Source organism: Mastigoproctus giganteus, chromosome 7 (assembly GCF_048544385.1).
Source record: "Mastigoproctus giganteus isolate SK-2022 chromosome 7, ASM4854438v1, whole genome shotgun sequence".
NCBI lineage: Eukaryota > Metazoa > Arthropoda > Arachnida > Uropygi > Thelyphonidae > Mastigoproctus > Mastigoproctus giganteus.
In genome coordinates, this window is record NC_143581.1 from 164,433,481 (window position 1) to 164,456,610 (window position 23,130).

Below are 23,130 nucleotides of genomic sequence, written 5' to 3' on the forward strand. Positions count from 1 at the left end.
TTGGTGTACAATTCATTGTGACCATTCACTGAGACTCCAGCTCAAAGTCTGGCATCTTGTACTTCTGGATTTTAAATTGAACACTGTACAACAACAGATTGAGATTGCCCATCTGTGATCATTGCTAAGTCCTGCTCAACATTTCTTCTTACCATCTCAAGGGCTTGTAAATCTTTTGATTTGCAGATTTGTTTTCTGGTGATGCTTCTGGTGTTTTTCATATCCTTTAGCATTGTACTCATGGAAGGTTCAGTATGTCCTACAGTACTCTCCTGTTGAACATGCTGACATACAGTACACATTACTCATCACCCAACTTCTCCTGTGTAGTCGGTAGTATGAGTATTCAGATTCTTCACTGAGCCTAATAGTGGTAGATAAAGGACTGTCCTCAAGGGCAACCCAGAGACTACATCCTTCCAATCTTTGTCCAGAATCTGTACATCATCTTCAGGCACCACAGACCCAGTGTCCAACTGGTCTTTTAAACTCCCCTTTGTATTTTTCATCTTAAACTCTTCCTTCCATTTATAATCTAGTTTTCTCCTTGCCTCTTTCTTTTTACTGCTCTTCTTCTGAACACTATCCTCCACAGCAACATCACCATTCTTCCTCCAGAACTTTTAATTCTCAGACGATTTACAGGGCATGGAATTATTCCTCATGACCCGACTATCTGAATTGTCATTTTCCGAGCCAAGCCCAATTTCTACTTCACCTGTAAGTAGAAATTGGGCAATAGTGATATGATACCATATCACTATTGCTCTCGTATCATTGTTTCTCTCCATCTACACAGAGCATCCCCCAGTAATTTTATATCTGACCCCTGTAAAGTCTCTGAAGCCATTGTGAGTGTCTTAGACCTAGTGACAGCTTAGTGCGAGTAGCTTAGCGTAGTCTTCTTCAAACACATGCTGTTGATCAAAAATTAAGACAGCTTCCATCAATCATTTCTTTTGAGTGTGATTCAAGCAAGTCATGGACATTTGTAGTGTCCAGTTCATCTAAACCAAGCCATCTTCCAATGTCTGCTATTTCTTCAACAACAGCTTTTACTTGAGATGGAAAGCCATCAAAATATTTCCACATATGAGGTAAAATGTGCTTTCACACATCGCTTGCAGTTAATTCTTCCCATAAGCATGGGAAATATTTTCAATTGCATCTTTGATGCCATATTTTTTCCAAAAATCATTTGAAGAAATTGCATTGTCACCTGTTGTTTGAGCAATTCCCTGTGCAAAAACTCTTCTTAGGTAGTTGGCTTTAAATGTTGCGATTATTCCTTGGCCCATTGACTGCAATAAAGATGTTGTGTTTACTGGTAAAAAAAAAATGACTTTTACATTCTCACACAATGTACCAAGTGTAGTTGGATGACCAGGGGAATTACATTAAATCAATAATGCTTTAAAAGCAATATTGTAAATAATTTTCAACAGCTGGGCAAAAATATGTTGAAAACCGGTCTTCAAAAAGAGCTTTGGTCACCCATGCTTTCTTATTTAAATGCCAAAATACTGGAAGCGATCGCTGATTGTAGCATCTAAGAGTGTGAGGATTCGATAAATAAGCATTGGTTTCAATTTTAAATCTCCTTCTGCATTGCCTCCCAATAAAAGTGTTAAACAATCCTTATTCACTTTATATCAGGTTGACTTTTTTCTTTTTTGGAAATATAAGTTCTGGAGAACATTCTTTTCCAAAATAATCCAGTTTCATAAATATTAAAAATTTGTTGGTCTGTGTATCCACCTTCCTCCACTGTTTTCTTCAAAATATCATGATATTTAGCTGCAGCTTCTTTATCTGAACTTGGTGGACTCACCAGTAATTTTAACATTATGCAATTGAATTTGATTTCTAAAACAGTTAAACCAACCATTGCTTGCAATAAAAGTTTCTTCAGTTTCTGCATTAACTCCATTTTTTTTACTGCCATGAAGAGACAAAGCTTTTCTCTCAATTGCTGCTTTGCTATGAGGAATACGTTTTAGGTTGCAGTCTTCCACCCACACAGATAAGAGACATTCCATTTCTATCATTGTAAAGCTTCTATTCCTAGTACATGTAGTTGTTTACAAGCCACAAAAAGCTGGTGCTACTTTACCTTTTTCTTTTATTTCATCTGCATGTTTTATTTAATAAAAAAAAAATTTTCTTGTTTATACTCTAGCACAATCACCAGGTCAGTGGAGTTTACAATAAATCAATTAATTTTTTTTTTAATGAAAACCCCAAACACGAAAGGTATCAAAACCTATAGTACTTAGTACTGTACATGGGTTGAAGGAAAAGTATGGGGGGAGGGGGGTCCGGAAACTTTGCTCTAGAGACTAAACATTTAGTAGCCATGGGCTTGAATCCCTACTCAAAGAGCTCATGCTACTGCACTCACACTCCAGACCACTTGGCTACCATAGATTCATGCATTCCAACATCTCGGCCTGTTTTAGAATTGCTATTGCCAATGCCTGTCATTTTATCACATCAAATTTTTCTTCTAACGTAATAACAAGCCTCCTTTCTTTTGCGCTTGCATTATTTGTACTACAAGTATTCTTCCATTTGAAAGGGCAGTTTATCAATATTTAAAATATAATACAGTACTGTACACATATATAGGATAACAAGTTGCAGCACATGACAATATTCATATGCGGACTGACCAGTTAGTGTTTGGTTGATGCAACATGGTATGAGTCATTGATAACCCATGTGTAATTTTTGGTGCAGTTTGGAATAAAAACTCGTATTAACCAAATTTTGACTCGTATTAAATAAGGTCTCATTTCATTTTATAATTCATACTAAATCGAATTTCGTACTAATCGAGGCTTTGCTGTATTTCTACTTGTCATCTTCATCCAGTGGTGGGTGGTAGCAGTTATTGGGAGCTACACCAGATGGCGTAACCACTAGGCTAATTGTGCCCTCATTATTACTGGTGACCCCCGCTTAACGCTGATCATTCGTTCCGGAAAAACAGAGCGCTAAGTGAATCTGCGCTAAGCGAGCGCCGCTTTCCCATAAGGTAACATATGTATTTGTGAGCTGCGGTCGGTGCCATAGGATATTTCCTAATCAATAATAAATGGTAATGAAAAGATGCACAAATGTCGGTCAAAATATTTAATATTCAAATATTTGCACATATAAAATATTCTGCATTACATACGTATAATTATGTGGTAACTACTTGCGTCTCAAAAGTAAACAAAATTCCAATTAAAATAATGAATTGAATTGATTTAATTTAATGGATGAATTTAATCATGAAAAATGTGTGGATTTTGAGTTGAACTTTGGCCCTCTTCCAAATAAACTAAAAGGGGTATTAATTTTAAATGGCCCGCAGCGTTACCACCCAACAATAAAGTCAACCGATCCTTCGCCGCTTTGAAACTTGGCATGTTTTTTGTTCTTTCAATATGAAACTTCTTTTAGGCATTCGTTTCCACAAAAGTCCTGCTTCATCTATGTTAAAAACTTGTTAAGAAGTATAACACATAATACCCCTCTTCAATAATTTTAACAAGTTCTTTTTTGAAAGTTTCGGCTCCTTAATCTGCACTAGCGGCTTCTCCCGGGATTTTAAATCTATTCTACCAGTTTTAAATGGTTCCACATTTTTTTTTTAGGCGAGTTTTCTTCAGATCATCGTATTGGCTAATCTCTTTCTCTCTCTCTCTCTTTTTTTAATATTTAACTTAACTGAATTCTGCATTGGAATATTATCTTCAAAAAAATTAGTCTTTCCATTTCAATCCTAATAGCCGGTCTAGTCCTAGTTGCTTGCAGTGGAACAGCTATCTTTCCCGCTGCTAAAATTAATTCTTTATTTTTTCATAATTGTTCTTACAGTTAAATTTGCGAGTCCTAAATTATGGCACACATCCGCTTGTCATTGACCGGAATCGATTCGCTTCAAAACGTCTAATTCAATTTTCAAATTCAGTCTTTTTCTTACATTTATAGTCTTCGTACTGCGCCCAGACGTTGTTGCATTTTCATTCCTGTCGGTCATTATTAGCTCTTCGAAAATATAACTGCATTGGTTGAATTAATTATGATACAATGTTCAAGTAAACTGTCCGTTACGCACGATGTCTAATACTGTACTGAGTGATGACTAACTAGACTTCGGATAAATGCATATAACGCAAATATTACAAGCAATATATTTGATCATTTTTTAAAATGTTGATCTCGGAACTACGTAACAAGTGACTGTACTTAAATTAGCGTGAGAGAAAATTTCACTGAGCGTGGGAAAATTGCTCAAGTCGGCGTGGGAAACGTTTTAATGCTGTTTTGCTATTCATTTTCAAGCTATCGACTCCATCAAATGAAACGATTTCGTTAAATATGTCAAAAATGTAATCTGTAAAAGAGCGTTATAGTGACCTGTGACAGCGTTATATTCAGATACGGGTTATAATATAAGAACAGCGTTATAGCGAATCAGCGTAAAGTGAACCGCGTTATAACGGGGGCCTGCTGTATTATGGTAGTAATAATAGCCAAGGACCCCAGAGTCACAGATGACACATGCCAGTGATGCCAGTTCGCCTCAGAAATGATTCAACACTACCACAGGATACCTTGCATCCTGTGGTAATGTGTTTACTCAGATGAAGTTTACTCAGACATGACTAGGTCACCAGGATAATACATCAGAAACTAGTGAAGAAATACCAGTTGATCGAAGGTGTACCATAATACAAGTACCTACCCCAGGCTATACCATAGACCTCAACCCACAAGCTGTACTGGGACCGCACCATAATAACAGACAAGACGATTCCATGCAATAGACCAGACATAACCCTCATCAACAAGAAGGAAACAGCTACCTGTCTGATTGACATAAGTGTCCAACACCAGCAACCTCCAGAAAATGTACAAAGAAAAGATCAGGAAGTACACAGACTTAAGACAGGGGGTCAAAGAGATGTGGCATATAGAACAAGTAACGATCATCGTGATCATCACGTTAACTACTGGCATGAGAGCCTATAGAAACTGAACAGCAATAGGGCTCCCAGAGAATACCTACAATAGACTCCAAAAGTCACCATCCTGACCACCTGTAGAATAGTAGAGAGTACCTCGACTAATAACAATAATAGCCGGATGTGACAACCACCCAGTGCGCTTGGTACCAGTACCCATCACGTGATGTCAAAATCCTCATCAGGAAAAATCATAATAATAATATGAATTCTGTATTAGCACTTCAAGATATACTTGAAATCTTTGTTACTACCAGCTTTTAGAATTTTTGGTAAAGTTTTCAAAATAATAAGTATTTTATGATATTACTCTGTATTTTAAAGTTAGAAATAGAAAATAGGACTGCAAAATGTTTGAATTTGCCAGTATAAAGTGTGAGTAAGGCAAAAGAAACATTTAATATCATTGATATTTAATACTTTAATGATAGCCGATTTTTGTTTTTAGAAATTTTTTTTATCATTTTTAGATGATGTTTTCATGCCAAAAGATATAGATTTAGAGAATGGCGAATTGGATGAAATGGAAAGAGAAGTGGAGGCTTTCAAAAGGTATTACGGTTCTGAGTCTTAGCTTTAGTATTACATTAAAGTCTCAAGATAAGCAGGAGATAACTTAGATTACTGAAAAAAAAAAAAAAAAAAAAAAACTCAAATTATATGTAAAAATTAAATTTTAAAATATATTCAAATTTTGTTTATTCAAATTTATGAAATATCCTTTAGTCTAATGATTTAGATTAAAGGATAGAATTAACAGGGATTCTATTAAGTATGCTACAGGCTTTATCATGAATGAAATATAATTCATCCATTCCTGACCCGAATCCAGTAGATATTATAGGCCCTTTTTAAAAGGTTATTCAACATCCATTTCTGCTGGATCCCAAGCCATATTAGGATCAAGGGTGATGAACTGGCCGATGCTGCATCCAGGTCACCAGAACAATCGTAACCTGTTAGTCTCTTATACGGACTACAGGCAAATAATGCACAATAGATTACTCTCCCAGTGGCAACAATCTTGCCATGGGCAAGTAATGAACCAGCTGTATCAGATAAAGCCTATAATCAAACACTAGCATCTCTGTAGTAACTGTAGAAAGGAAGTTGTTCTTGCTCACCTCCACATAAGACATTCGTCTTATGCTGTTTGTTTGTTATTTTGGTTTTTTTTAGTAGCATTAGCAACTAAGGCCATATTGCTCCGGGAATATGCGGTGGTCATTCCCTTGACCTTTCCGCATCCTCCGTATTTGGTGGTGACAGGCTCGAACCCCGGTCTAATCAAGAAGCATGTGCTACACACTGCTGCTCCTTCCCACCTGGCTACGGAGGCAGCTCGTCTTATGCATTCATTCCTGTTGAGGGCAGATGACTCCTTTATGTGTGAACACTGTGACACAACTTTTTAACCATATGTCATATTCCGAGTGTTCACATTATAGATGCAAACGTGTTTTATATTTTACTACTTTTAGTCATCAGACAGAGCCTTATACATCAGTCAGATTTTATCCAACAATGGCCATGTGTCAACTATTTTTAATTATTTAAAATCATTAAACCTTTTCATTCTCATTTAAAATATACCTTTTTTATGCCTTTTTTTTTTTTTTTTTTTTTTACATATTTTTGTTACTCATTTTGACATGGTGACCTAATTTGTTAGGTCACTGAAATCTTGCCTATTATCTTTTATATGACCTGGTTTTGGTGCATTATAGCCATAGTTGCTAATGCACCAATGAAACCAAACTATATATTTTTCAGCTGGTGATATTTCAGGATTCTTTCCAAATTTTATCATTGGACCAAAAGGGGGCTCAAAAGTTCCTAATTCATGTAGTAAAGTAGTGTCTTTATTTATATGTATTTGCTTATATATACCATATATAGTGGCGCCTCCGTAGCCAGGTGGGAAGGAGAAGCAGTGCGTAGCACACGCTTTTTGATTAGACCGGGGTTCGAGCCCATCACCACCAAATACGGAGGATGCGGAAAGGTCAGGGAATGACTACCGCATATCTCGGAGCAATATGGCCTTAGTTGCTAATGCTCCTAAAAACCAAATAACAAACAAACAAACCATATATAGTTTATCTTAATGGAAACTACATATCTTTGTTTCCTTACCATATTAGAACAAATTGAGTTGCCCAGGTATTGCACTACTTTTAAGCACATTTGTGTGAAACTAGAGTAGTAGTGCAGGCTTTTTTTTTACGAAAACCCCAAACACAAGAGGTATTAGAACCTATAATACTTAGTACCGTGCTTGGGTTGGAGGTTGAGAAGATGAAAGAAGATATGTGTTGGCATTAGACTTGAACTTCTGTAGACTAATTTTCAGGAAGTACGTATGGAGGAAGTTTGTTCCAGAAAACAGCAGTTGAATGAATAAACGAGGAAGATGAAAAGTTGGTTCTGTGAGTTTGAAGTTGGACAGTAAAAGGATGTTGGCTGGTGGCAGCACATGTTCGGACTGTTTTGAAAGAGAGAGCTGGAATTATAGAAGCCAATTCAGAAGAACAGTGCCCATGGAAGTATCTGTAGAAAAGGCATGCAGCAGAAACAGTACATCTATGAGACAGCAAGTGGAGACTCTGTTAGAGAGGAGTCATCAATAAACCTAACTGCCCTTTTCTGAATGGAATCAAGAAGCCTGAGAGAGGTTTTGGGGGCACCGCCCAAGAAGTGGGAACAATATTCCACGGTAGCGTGGATTCTTACAGACTGAACAGCTGTTTGGAAGAAAAGTAACGCTGAGAGCGAAAGAGAAAACCAAGTTTTTTAGATGCAGAGGAAGCAGTATTTGTAATGTGCTTGTGCCAAGAGAGATTAGAAGTCAGGGTAATCCCCAAAAGAGAAATATGATGTCACTAATGATAAGCATAGGAGCAGAAGAATCCTTTTTGCAAGATATAAGACAAGACTGAGTTTTAGAAGGATTGAAATAAACTGAGTTGTCTTTGCCCCACTGGAAAATTACCTGGAGATCAGCATTTAAGGAATTGATAGCGGATATTCAAGAAGTTGAAGCTGATTGAGAAGGGCAAGGTTTCTCAAAATGGAAAGTGGAATGCAATGTGCTATCATCGGCAAAACTATGGATAGGATTTCCAGTCAATGAAGAAGGTCATTAATATACAAGAGGAAAAGAATGGGGGAAAGAACAGAACTGAACCTTGGGGGACACTATCATTAGTGGAGAAGTTAGAACACAGTGTCTTCTCAGATAGCCATCTACTATCACCCTCAGTGAGCAATCAGAGAGAAAACTGGATAACCAATTACAAAAAACAGTTGGAAAACCATAAGATGGAAGCTTGTTTAGAGGACCTTTATACCAAACACGATCAAAAGCCTTTGAGATGTCAAGGGCAACTGCTTGTTTCACCGAACTTTTCCGTTGAATTTGTCCATAAATGGGTAACATAAGCCAGAATATCACCAGTGGATCGACACTGACGGAATCCATACTGGCGATCGTTGATCAGATGGAAGGTTTCTAGGTAGTTTAAGAGTTGGTGGTTAATTGATTTTCTCCATTACTTTAGAAAGAGTAAGAGTAATTGCAATGGGATGATAATTGGATGGGAGGGATTTGTCACCCTTTTTTAGAAACTGGCTGGATAAGAGCAAATTTCCAAGCAGAAGGAAAAGCACCTTTGAAATAAGAAAGTGAAAAAAAGGCAGCAAAGAACAGGATTAAGTTTCTGAGCACAGGTTTTGAAAACAAGTCGAGAAATACCATCAGGACCTGGAGCTTTCTTAGCGTCAAGATTTGTCAAAATCCTTCTGACATCCTTTTGATGGAAGACCACAGGAGGTATTGAATGGAGTGTGTGTTGGGAATGGTGGGAGGTGTTTTATCAAGATCATTAATACATGAGTTGGAAGAAAAATGGGATGCTAGCAGGTCAGCTTTATCCCTGGCTGAAGTGACAACATTACCATCTGGTTTTAACAGAGGTGGGAGCAGAGATGGGCAAAAGTTGCGGCCAATAGCTTTGGCAAGAGACCAGAATGCTCAGCTACCATTAGGACAAGAAGCAAGTTTTCTACTCTTAGCCTGTTAAAAATCTAGTTTGGACTGATTAATAACTGCTTTACAATTGTTGCGAGCTTTGGTGTAGGTAGAAAATGAAACTGAAGAATTGGAATCAAGCCAATTACAATATGCAACGTTCTTCTCTTGAACAGCCTTAGCGCATTTATTGGAAAACCAAGGTTTAGATAAAGGATGAGATTTTAAAGTGGAGTGTGGAATTCTATTCCTACATGAATAATTTCACTGAAAATAATTTCACGTTTTGAAACAGTAATCTGACCAAGGAAAAGAATAAAAGAAATCTTGCAGGTCATCCCATTTGGCATTCTTGTAATGCCAAACAACACGAGGTTGGGAATAGCCATGGGATAAAGTCTCCATTGGAGAAGAGACAATCACCAAGTTGTGATCTGAGGTGCCTAATGGACCATTCACTTCGACTGTGTTACTTAGAAAGGTTGTTTGTGAGAAAAAGTTGACAGATTTACCTTTTAGAAGTGATCTTACATCACCAAAATGTTTAATTCCTATTTAGCCATTGTCTTTTCTTTTAAAGAAATGATGTCATTTTCTTGAAAATAGTGAAATACTAATGCAACTTATTATGACAAAGTTTTGTTCTCTATCAGCATTCAGACCACAGCATTATCAACTGACCAACTTAAATCTTGCTAGCTGTCTGGCTACAAAAAAAGTGAGGGCAGGATATTTCTCCTAACTCCTTATGATTTAATTACTATTTTGTTCTATTTTCATAATCTGTATGGTTTTTATAATATAATTAATATTAAAATTACTAATTAATGTTATAATTTTATTTTAAAATAGTTCAACTCATAAATTGTACTTAGTACCATCCATAGGTTTAACTAAGTCATCTTCCATCTAATGTCTCATGTTTGGGGTTTTCATAAAAAAAAGTAACTAATTTCATTTTTTTAATTAATGGATTGATTAAATAAAGTCATAATTATTATTATTTGATTCTGTCTCCAAAAATACAAGATACTATGTTGTTGTTGTTGTTTTTTTTTTTTTTTTTTCTCATATTTCTTTATGTGGAAGCCATTTTGTCCCCAGATTTGAAGGGAGCAAAATAGTATCCTGAATTTTAATAATATTATAATTATTGCAAAATAGTATTTACTATATATTATACATATTATACTAGTAAATAAATAAGAGGAGTTTACCTCAATATAGTACGTGGAACACTTCCGTATGATACCCTCCAGAAATTAAAACGGAAAAAACGAAAAAATCGACAACTTACCGGTACATTAAAGTAAAATATAAATAATTAAATAATCAATTTAACACAATTCAAAATCAATTCAAAACAATTAAAATTCAAATTAACGCAATTAAAAGAATCTAACGAAAATATTCAAAACGATTTTCCTTCCTGAAGCTGACAATGCTTTTCGACCGACTGTCGTGATCACAGGAATGAAAATTACCGAATCAGGCTAAACCTGCAACTTAAATAGTGATTATGTGTCTTCGCGCATGCGCGTAAAGGTCCACGCATCGGAGATCAAATATGGCCGCCGAACATTAACAGAATTCTCGTGTAATTTAATTTCAACGGTTTCTGCAATTAATAGTCGCGTATAATTACGTTGAACGTTAAGTATTTTGGCCTCGTTAAATAAAAAAGTATGTTTTTCGTTAATGGCATGAAAGGCTAATTCTGACGCTGCTGAACGAGAAGCACGAACAGAGGCTTCGTGTTGATTTACACGGATATTAAGAGAAAACCGCGTGGAACCCTGATAAGACGAGTCGCAATCACCGCAAGAAATGTTGTATACTAGATCATTAATTTGTGTTGCGAACGCCGAAAGAACCGAGCGATTGTTCAGTATAGTGTGTAACTTCCGTATAGGCCTAGCTATAATTTTAAATTCGGTATCTTTAAAGAATCTGTTAAGCTGTTTGTGCCACTGTTCAACATATGGGACAGAAATAAAGTATTTTTTGATATTACTATTGTTGATTGGTGCAGTATTTTGTATCCTATCCTTAGCTTGTACCCTAATTCGATTTATTGTGTTAATGGGATAACCCCTGTTCAAGAATCTGCTAGTTAATATTTGTATTTCTGAGTCTAAAGCAGAATCCGTCGTTGAATATTTATAGGCATTTAGAAATTGATTAAAGATAATCGATCTTTTGTAGGTGAACGGGTGGTAGCTATTATAATGTAGAAGCATACCGGTGTTTGTGGGTTTTCGATAGATGCTAAATTGTATTTTGTTCGAGTCCCGGGTAAGCGTGAAATTTAGAAAGTTTAATGACTTAGTATCCGTATCTTCCCTTTCCAGTGTAAATTTGAGTCTAGAATGAATATTGTTAAACGAATGTAAAATATCTTGGATAGTACTACTATCGGTAATAACTAGAACATCGTCTAAATACCTCCCATAGTATGTGATACGGGGACGAAAAGGTGTCAAATGTATCTGCTCAATCGTTGAGAGATAGATCTCTGACATTAAGCCACTCAGGCTCAAACCCATTGGTAATCCAAAAATTTGTTTGTACACCTTGTCTCGAAAGGTGATGTAGTTAGCCTCAACTAATAGTTTAATTAAGTGAAAAATCTCCTTTATAGGCAGCTTCGTATAATTAATCGGTGTCGAGTTTTTATTTAACATATCCCAAATAATATCTAATGTGTATTCAACGTTTACATTCGTATATAATGATGTAACATCTAATGAGAATAAATTGTCATTGTCGCCGAGTCTACAGTCTTTAAGATTATTAAATAATGTATCGTAATTCTTAATCCCAAATTGTATAACCTGTCTAAAAGGTTTTATAATGTTATATACATGTGTGGCTAAGGCTGAAAATGCCGAGTTCCTGTAGGAAACAATAGGTCGAATCGGAAATCCAGGTTTGTGTAATTTTACCTGACCAAAAAGTGCAGGAATATTGTATGTTCTGGACTTCAATTCCTTCAACTGAACCATAGTAATGTAGTCGTTTTTTCGATATGTGGTTAACGTTTTATTGTATTGATTTACCAAATTGGTAAACAGTGTCGGGTCCACTTCACAATAAGTGGAGCTATCAGATACAACTGAATCTAACTTATTAATATAATCATGTTTATCTAGTATTACCACTGTATCTCCTTTATCTGCCCTCTGTATAATAATGTCCTTATTTTCTCGAAGTTCTCGTAAAGCTGAACTGTCATGTGTATTCAATTTAGGAAGTCGTGTTTCTTTTATGTTATTCACTACTTGGTTAACTTGTTGAATAAATACATCTTTTTGTGGAACACTACGAAGTCCAAATTCAAAATCAATTACGCATTGTTTTTTTGGCAGCTTTCGAGGTGGTAAATTATAATTTAATCCTTTGGATAAAAGTGAAATCTGGTCCTGCGATAGTGTACACGAGGAAAGATTTGTAACCTGTTGATATGTCGGTTCGTTGGATACTGGGTGAGGGGGTGTTCGTGAACTAGCCGACATATTCTGTGGTAGTGCGTTATGTGTCTGTGGGGGGGATGTCACCCAACTCGTGTGAACTTGGTCGCAAGCTCGCGACAATGTGTTAGAATTCGCATGAACGTGTCTTGAACTATTCGATAATGTTTGCAACTTATTAACGTGTCTGTTTTTTATTTCTGAGGCTTGTGCTTCCCGTCGCAAATCTATGGAGGTCTTCAATACAGACCAATCGTTCGGATGTAGATAATTTTTTAATTTATCGCGAAGCTTCCTAACCTGGGAAAGGTATTTTTGTTTATCCGAATATCGAGATTTTAAGGCAAGCTTAACAATATTACGTGATGTCGCCAGTGATAGTTGTTTTATGCCTGAAATTTTTTGATTTAAATTTACCCTGGCAAACTTCGGAATGATATTGTTTTGAAGGCAATATTTTAGGAAAGAAATATGGTAACTTTGGGCCGAGTACCTTAGTGTAGATTTAATGTAATTTTGTACCAAGCCATTCAAAAAATCTCCCATAATTGTGTGTATCGATTGTATACTACTGGAGAGACAGGAAGTGAATGAAATAGTCAATAAGAGTTTGAAAATTAAATAGATAGTATGAATCAGAGCTGTAATACTCAATATGTTCTACGTTGATAATAATATTAGTAAATTTACTAATATTATTATCAACGTAGAACATATTGAGTATTACAGCTCTGATTCATACTATCTATTTAATTTTCAAACTCTTATTGACTATTTCATTCACTTCCTGTCTCTCCAGTAGTATACAATCGATACACACAATTATGGGAGATTTTTTGAATGGCTTGGTACAAAATTACATTAAATCTACACTAAGGTACTCGGCCCAAAGTTACCATATTTCTTTCCTAAAATATTGCCTTCAAAACAACATCATTCCGAAGTTTGCCAGGGTAAATTTAAATCAAAAAATTTCAGGCATAAAACAACTATCACTGGCGACATCACGTAATATTGTTAAGCTTGCCTTAAAATCTCGATATTCGGATAAACAAAAATACCTTTCCCAGGTTAGGAAGCTTCGCGATAAATTAAAAAATTATCTACATCCGAACGATTGGTCTGTATTGAAGACCTCCATAGATTTGCGACGGGAAGCACAAGCCTCAGAAATAAAAAACAGACACGTTAATAAGTTGCAAACATTATCGAATAGTTCAAGACACGTTCATGCGAATTCTAACACATTGTCGCGAGCTTGCGACCAAGTTCACACGAGTTGGGTGACATCCCCCCCACAGACACATAACGCACTACCACAGAATATGTCGGCTAGTTCACGAACACCCCCTCACCCAGTATCCAACGAACCGACATATCAACAGGTTACAAATCTTTCCTCGTGTACACTATCGCAGGACCAGATTTCACTTTTATCCAAAGGATTAAATTATAATTTACCACCTCGAAAGCTGCCAAAAAAACAATGCGTAATTGATTTTGAATTTGGACTTCGTAGTGTTCCACAAAAAGATGTATTTATTCAACAAGTTAACCAAGTAGTGAATAACATAAAAGAAACACGACTTCCTAAATTGAATACACATGACAGTTCAGCTTTACGAGAACTTCGAGAAAATAAGGACATTATTATACAGAGGGCAGATAAAGGAGATACAGTGGTAATACTAGATAAACATGATTATATTAATAAGTTAGATTCAGTTGTATCTGATAGCTCCACTTATTGTGAAGTGGACCCGACACTGTTTACCAATTTGGTAAATCAATACAATAAAACGTTAACCACATATCGAAAAAACGACTACATTACTATGGTTCAGTTGAAGGAATTGAAGTCCAGAACATACAATATTCCTGCACTTTTTGGTCAGGTAAAATTACACAAACCTGGATTTCCGATTCGACCTATTGTTTCCTACAGGAACTCGGCATTTTCAGCCTTAGCCACACATGTATATAACATTATAAAACCTTTTAGACAGGTTATACAATTTGGGATTAAGAATTACGATACATTATTTAATAATCTTAAAGACTGTAGACTCGGCGACAATGACAATTTATTCTCATTAGATGTTACATCATTATATACGAATGTAAACGTTGAATACACATTAGATATTATTTGGGATATGTTAAATAAAAACTCGACACCGATTAATTATACGAAGCTGCCTATAAAGGAGATTTTTCACTTAATTAAACTATTAGTTGAGGCTAACTACATCACCTTTCGAGACAAGGTGTACAAACAAATTTTTGGATTACCAATGGGTTTGAGCCTGAGTGGCTTAATGTCAGAGATCTATCTCTCAACGATTGAGCAGATACATTTGACACCTTTTCGTCCCCGTATCACATACTATGGGAGGTATTTAGACGATGTTCTAGTTATTACCGATAGTAGTACTATCCAAGATATTTTACATTCGTTTAACAATATTCATTCTAGACTCAAATTTACACTGGAAAGGGAAGATACGGATACTAAGTCATTAAACTTTCTAAATTTCACGCTTACCCGGGACTCGAACAAAATACAATTTAGCATCTATCGAAAACCCACAAACACCGGTATGCTTCTACATTATAATAGCTACCACCCGTTCACCTACAAAAGATCGATTATCTTTAATCAATTTCTAAATGCCTATAAATATTCAACGACGGATTCTGCTTTAGACTCAGAAATACAAATATTAACTAGCAGATTCTTGAACAGGGGTTATCCCATTAACACAATAAATCGAATTAGGGTACAAGCTAAGGATAGGATACAAAATACTGCACCAATCAACAATAGTAATATCAAAAAATACTTTATTTCTGTCCCATATGTTGAACAGTGGCACAAACAGCTTAACAGATTCTTTAAAGATACCGAATTTAAAATTATAGCTAGGCCTATACGGAAGTTACACACTATACTGAACAATCGCTCGGTTCTTTCGGCGTTCGCAACACAAATTAATGATCTAGTATACAACATTTCTTGCGGTGATTGCGACTCGTCTTATCAGGGTTCCACGCGGTTTTCTCTTAATATCCGTGTAAATCAACACGAAGCCTCTGTTCGTGCTTCTCGTTCAGCAGCGTCAGAATTAGCCTTTCATGCCATTAACGAAAAACATACTTTTTTATTTAACGAGGCCAAAATACTTAACGTTCAACGTAATTATACGCGACTATTAATTGCAGAAACCGTTGAAATTAAATTACACGAGAATTCTGTTAATGTTCGGCGGCCATATTTGATCTCCGATGCGTGGACCTTTACGCGCATGCGCGAAGACACATAATCACTATTTAAGTTGCAGGTTTAGCCTGATTCGGTAATTTTCATTCCTGTGATCACGACAGTCGGTCGAAAAGCATTGTCAGCTTCAGGAAGGAAAATCGTTTTGAATATTTTTGTTAGATTCTTTTAATTGCGTTAATTTGAATTTTAATTGTTTTGAATTGTGTTAAATTGATTATTTAATTATTTATATTTTACTTTAATGTACCGGTAAGTTGTCGATTTTTTCGTTTTTTCCGTTTTAATTTCTGGAGGGTATCATACGGAAGTGTTCCACGTACTATATTGAGGTAAACTCCTCTTATTAATTTACTAATATTATTATCAACGTAGAACATATTGAGTATTACAGCTCTGATTCATACTACATATTATACTATATAAATATATCCCCCCCCCACCACATCTGTTGGCGCCTCCGTAGCCAGGTGGGCAGGAGCAGCAGTGCGTAGCACACGCTTGTGACTACCAAATACGGAGGATGCGGAAAGGTCAGAGAATGACCACCGCATATCCCCGGAGCAATATGGCCTTAGTTGCTAATGCTCCTGAAAACCAGATAACAAACAAACAAACCACATCTGTTTATACAAAATCTTAAAAAAAATTTTCAACTTTGAATATATAAATATATATATATATCTGATAATTAAAATAAATATGATATTTAAAATAAAAACATCAGCCAGTAGTACGGCAATAATGCAGAGCGAAACGAAACGTAAAATGATATAAAATAAACAAACAGGAAGGGAAAGTAGCGGTAGTAGGATAAAAGGTAGTCGATAATTCCCTATATAATTTAGTCAATTAAGTCATTAAACCCAATTAATAAAACAATGTAAATTTAAAATAATGCCAATTATACAGAATTTAGCGGAACCCCCTCGAAAGGTACCATTTCCAAAAGACGTGAAATATCACCAAAAGACTAAAATATCAAAACAATAGACTGACCATCATGCCCCATATCGACAGAGGACCACGAGGCCAATAATGGTCATGGAATTGCTGCATTTCAATCGTCATACAAATCATCGCAAAGGCGGAAATATCGAAGAACCAAACCACACCTCCATTCTCCGATAGATCAACCAATGCAAAGGATTTGCATGGCGGTGGTCCTTATGCAGCGAAAAATAATCTATAGAACAGACAGCACTCTAGATCAGAGCCACACCACTGACATAATGCAAGCTTAACCAGCTTATATAATAGAAAGGAAAGAAATAAATGGCGGCACAGGCGCTGCTTATTTAGCATATCAACCCACTACTACCATAAATTTATATTATGTGAGGTAAAAGTTAGGCAAAAGTAATAAAAATAAATAAATATGGCTATGTAATAAAAATAAGCAGCGCCTGTGCCGCCATTTATTTCTTTCCTTTCTATTATATAAGCTGGTTAAGCTTGCATTATGTCAGTGGTGTGGCTCTGATCTAGAGTGCTGTCTGTTCTATAGATTATTTTTCGCTGCATAAGGACCACCGCCATGCAAATCCTTTGCATTGGTTGATCTATCGGAGAATGGAGGTGTGGTTTGGTTCTTCGATATTTCCGCCTTTGCGATGATTTGTATGACGATTGAAATGCAGCGATTCCATGACCATTATTGGCCTCGTGGTCCTCTGTCGATATGGGGCATGATGGTCAGTCTATTGTTTTGATATTTTAGTTTTTTGGTAGTTTCTTTAACCCTTTTTTGGTGATATTTCACGTCTTTTGGAAATGGTACCTTTCGAGGGGGTTCCGCTAAATTATGTATAATTGGCATTATTTTAAATTTACATTATGTTTTATTAATTGGGTTTAATGACTTAATTGACTAAATTATATAGGGAATTATCGACTACCTTTTATCCTACTACCGCTACTTTCCCTTCCCTGTTTGTTTATTTTATATTATTTTACGTTTCGTTTCGCTCTGCATTATTGCCGTACTACTGGCTGATGTTTTTATTTTAAATATCATATTTATTTTAATTATCAGATATAATTAGGCATCATGTGGAGGATGTGCATTTGCTGCCTCTAATGATAGCTACATAGCCATATTTATTTATTTTTATTACTTTTGCCTAACTTTTACCTCACATAATATAAATTTATGGTAGTAGTGGGTTGATATGCTAAATAAGCAGCGCCTGTGCCGCCATTTATTTCTTTCCTTTCTATTATATAAGCTGGTTAAGCTTGCATTATGTCAGTGGTGTGGCTCTGATCTAGAGTGCTGTCTGTTCTATAGATTATTTTTCGCTGCATAAGGACCACCGCCATGCAAATCCTTTGCATTGGTTGATCTATCGGAGAATGGAGGTGTGGTTTGGTTCTTCGATATTTCCGCCTTTGCGATGATTTGTATGACGATTGAAATGCAGCGATTCCATGACCATTATTGGCCTCGTGGTCCTCTGTCGATATGGGGCATGATGGTCAGTCTATTGTTTTAATATTTTAGTTTTTTGGTAGTTTCTTTAACCCTTTTTTGGTGATATTTCACGTCTTTTGGAAATGGTATCTTTCGAGGGGGTTCCGCTAAATTATGTATAATTGGCATTATTTTAAATTTACATTGTTTTATTAATTGGGTTTAATGACTTAATTGACTAAATTATATAGGGAATTATCGACTACCTTTTATCCTACTACCGCTACTTTCCCTTCCCTGTTTGTTTATTTTATATTATTTTACGTTTTGTTTCGCTCTGCATTATTGCCGTACTACTGGCTGATGTTTTTATTTTAAATATCATATTTATTTTAATTATCAGATATAATTAGGCATCATGTGGAGGATGTGCATTTGCTGCCTCTAATGATAGCTACATAGCCATATTTATTTATTTTTATTACTTTTGCCTAACTTTTACCTCACATAATATATATATATATATATATATATATGTAAAGCTTAAAAGTGTGACATTGTTCCTGTCATTTAAGCCTTGACCATGAAAACAAGTAATAGAACCAAAAAAGCAAACAGCTGAACCACCCATTGAATTGAATCAGACATGGAGTTTGTTTGCCACATTAGTTGACTCCAAACAAATCAGTTTTTAAGTTTTTAAAGTAGAATTGAAATCATCCCTTGATTGATAAACTGTAAAGCCAAGTGGATTAAATTCTACATAAATTTTGGGTGAACACCGTGTGTACTGCTCTCATTGTGCCAAATTGATATTTCAAATGGAAGGACATCCTTGGGCAGTACATCCTTTATGATAATATTATAATGTTATAATCAAATTATGATGATATGGTAACATTATACATGAATCATTGCATTATTGTAAAAATTTATAATTTTGGGTGTTATGGTGAGATTTCCACCTCAGTTACATCTATTTGCATTTTTCTTCTTCTTTTCTTCTTCTTCTTTTTTTTTTTGTATATAAGATGCAAAGATAATTAACAATATCCTCCAACAAGGTGCTAAAATACCATTATGTAGTGTTTAAGAAGATGCCCACAAGATTTTCCATGTATTTTAAAATCTGGCAAATATAATATGTTGACCTTGCGTACTGTATATATAAATGTGATTTTTCAATTTCAAGGGGCAGAAAAAATGCAATATAATCTGACATTTGCGAGCAAATAAACATAAGAACAATGCATGCCACTTAGAAAGAAATGTAAGAATATATGTAGCAGTTTGCAGTGAAGATGATATGGTCATATATGCTGAATGTTTATTTGTGTTATTTGTCATAGAACATAACTTTCATCTGAGTTCTGCAAATCATGCAGGTGCATTGTTTAGAAATGAAATAGGTTTCTTGATAGTGAGATAGCAAAAAATATGGATGTTAAACAACAAAGCAAAAATAACAAGTATTGTTAGTGAAATTGGATAGAGGGGTAAAAAGGTAATAATGTGTTTTAAAATTTCTATTTTCAGTTGCTACAGATGGCAGATTCCAAGCTATATCCCATTATGGTGACCTCTCCTAAAGAAAAAAAAAAAAAAAAAATTAAATAATCAAATTGAAAGCACATTGCCCCCAGTGTTTGAAATATAAACTACAGGATACAATATTAACTATCTATCTTTTGACATAACCTGAAGGCATGTGAGACTCCTTTAGAAAACTGTCTGGCACCTTAGTGTTGATTATGGCTTGTTATGGTAGGCCTAAGAACTGGAGTAGCAAGAGTATTAAAAGAGGAGTTGAGCATTTTGTGGTAATAGGCTGTCCTTGTCATCTTATTAATTTGTGTGTTTAAAAGGTATGGTTTCCTGTGAAAATGGACAAATATTTGGTGGATGTTTACCGTTTCTAGAAAGAAGTACTAAAAAGAAGGATAGATTGAAAAAATTTCACTTAATGCATGAAGCTGAAATAAAATATTTTGACATGTGTATGTATATGTTGTCAGTCTTTGAATAAATTTAACTAGAGTGGCAACATGTGACATTTCTGTTTAAAGAAGAGGTTAAAATGGTGAGGTTTGAGTCCAGTTCATTATCCGAAAGTTTTGAAGAAAAAAAATTTAGTGAATCCCTTAAAAAACTAACTTTACATTTTAACAATTCCTTATATCAATTCTGAGTGTGAGCCAGTTGAGGTGCACTTCAGATCACTTTCTCGTGAAACTTTGGAAATTCTCTTGATATTGGAGTTTCCAACAGACAATCCATAGACAGAAAAATCATAGGTAAGCAAATGTTTGAAAGTATACTGTACTAATAAACAGTGCTATGGTCATATCTTAATTTAAAAATATTGTTGGTAATTCAATCCCAAAATCTGGATTTTAAAAAAGCTTTTGCTTGCAATTACCAAACCTCCAGCTTTTCAAAAGTCACAATAAATAAAATATAATCATTTAGATATTGTGTCCTTTCGTGTGGCCTGCAGCATCTTTTGAGGAACAATAAGGAATGTAGCACTTGGCATACTTAACAAACCGATGATTCTTTGGAATCAAAAAGGGAAGCTTTGTTTAAATTGAATATTAATGGTTGAAGGTGATGGCAAGCAATAAGTTTAAGCAAACACAGAAGCTTCACTCTGAATGTAGCAGAAAGCAGCAACATTGCCTGCCCATATCAATTTAATTGTGAAACTGATATTATGAGATACAATAAAGTGCAACAATTATGTATACGTACTTATGTTATTTTAAATGGAAATCATGTACCATGTCTCCTCTTTATGCATGTGTGTGCGTGCGTGCACACATTCACATACACCCTGCTGGAGAGATGCTAGCTGCAACTTCCACTGAAATACAAGCCAAATTAAACCCACATAATGAAAATAAAACTTGATATTTTTATTTATTCTGAATTTACAAATTCTTCAAAAAAAAAAACCCCTCCAAATATCCTATATACCATGTCTGCTTATTATGTATGAACATATGCACACCCTGTATTATAAAAAGATGGAAATCTTTTGGAGCCAACTTGCAAAAGCATTGCTAACCCCTTCATAATCAGGTATGTAGAAGTATAAAATGTTTGTCTTATTATAAGATAATATTTCATTTAAGATCAGCTGTATTTGCAAGTGCAGTAATCGTTATTCATCTGTCACTTGTATCTGAGTTTCACAAGAATATGCACAGTTTTTCAAATATAGATTTTGATGGTTGTTGTTTCAATACAGTATCAACAGTATGTGTGCATATTGACTTGAAACTATAGAGATATTTTGCCATATATTTGTTGTTTTCAAGTGATAGTTGTCACTTATAATTACAGTAGTTTCAAAAATCGGCATAGGAGAGCACACCCTTTCAATATTTGAAATGATGTGACTTGCCCAATATGAAATGAAAGAAATTCTCTGGAATTTGGGTCCAGAAGTTGATGAAGCTGAATCAAATAATGCAGAAAATTGATGGAGCTGAATCAAATGCATAAATGTAGAAGATAATGACAATTTTTTTGTATTATTTATTTATTATTTTTTTTTTTACAATTTTTTTTACGTTTTTTTTTAAAAATAAAACTTTAAATTAAACATAATATCATGCATAAGAATTGCTGGAAACCTGTTGCCGGAGAGATGGTAACTGCAATATACAGAAAAGTACAAACCAAAGAGATGAAATGTAATGAAAATAAAACTTGTCATTTTTATTTATTCCAAATTTAAAAATTCTTCAAAAACACTCACTCCAAGTGACTCCGGAAACACACACAAAAGGGTTAGCAAATCAAATCACTTTTTTGTCTTCAAATTATTTTTTCATTGTCCTGTTAATTAGCAATTATTTCTAATTACTAACATTTTTCTCTCTCTCTCCCTCTCTCTCTCTCTCTCTCTCTCTCTCTCTCTCTCTCTCTCTCTCTCTCTCTCAAACATACCCTGCACTATAATCTATCTTTTTTTTTTTCTTTTTTTTTTTTTTTTGCAGGTTCTGCTTAAATTCTGTTCCTCTTGCTCAGAAGGAGAAAGTTAATGTTAATTTAAAGGAAATTATTTCAAAGAAGAAAGCTTCATTTGGATCTGGTACTCTGTCGCTCTCCAATTCGAAGTGTTAATTCAACTGGATATATTGTACAAATATTCTTGCCGATTGACTGGTGATAGGAACATCATCATCGTGTATATGTATGTGTGCACATATCTGTGCACTGATGCAAAGGACACATTATTTCACTAAGACATCTGCAACTGCCTGCTGTATAGAAACCTTTGATTCAAGAATCAATCATTTAATAGACCAAGAGATGCTGACAGTGAATATTTGATAGACTGCTGTGCCACAGACATTATTTTGAATTGTCTTTTGTTATATGTCACTTATGTTTTTGTTAAGAAAAAACATTAAATTCAGATTAATATGACGGCCTTTTGTCTTTACTGTATAACATAAGTACATAAAAAGAAATTGTAACTGGCTGTGAATGGCCACTTATTCTTTGTGTATTTTGAATATCCATACCAAGCATTTTTTTTTGTATATACTCAGAGGTGAACAGATTTTTTATCTTGTGTAGGAAATATTCCTAATTTAACTCCGTTGTTCTAGAAATTCCCTATGGCATCTATATTGTATGGTGTTATAAATATTGTAAAAAAGAATAAATATATGAAAACTCTTTTAATCAGGTTGAGGCATTTATATTAAGGAAGAATTATGACTATGATTCACAAAGAGCAAGATGACATACTGTTTTTCTTTTGTATTTTTGATTTAGAAGTTGACTTACTGCTTTGTAAGAATAACATAAAATTTAACGTACAAGGTAGTATTAAAAAAATCCAGAACAGAATTTGGTAAAAATATTTGAATAAGAAAACTCTTATTTTGTAACCTAGAATGTAT

General features: G+C 34.9%; 1 protein-coding gene across 3 annotated transcripts in view; it reads left to right on the forward strand.

Moving 5' to 3' along the window:
• Window positions 1–22,648, forward strand: part of LOC150083311 (protein FAM193A-like) — a 359,376-nt gene extending 336,728 nt beyond the window's left edge. For all 3 annotated transcript variants that reach the window (XM_090377966.1, XM_090377967.1, XM_090377969.1), the window contains exons 20-21: window positions 5,489–5,570; window positions 22,216–22,648. In XM_090377966.1, coding sequence (XP_090234092.1) covers window positions 5,489–5,570; window positions 22,216–22,342 — 209 coding nt within the window. In that variant the 3' untranslated portion in view covers window positions 22,343–22,648. The remainder of the gene's footprint in view (window positions 1–5,488; window positions 5,571–22,215) is intronic.
• Window positions 22,649–23,130: the final 482 nt, after the last annotated feature.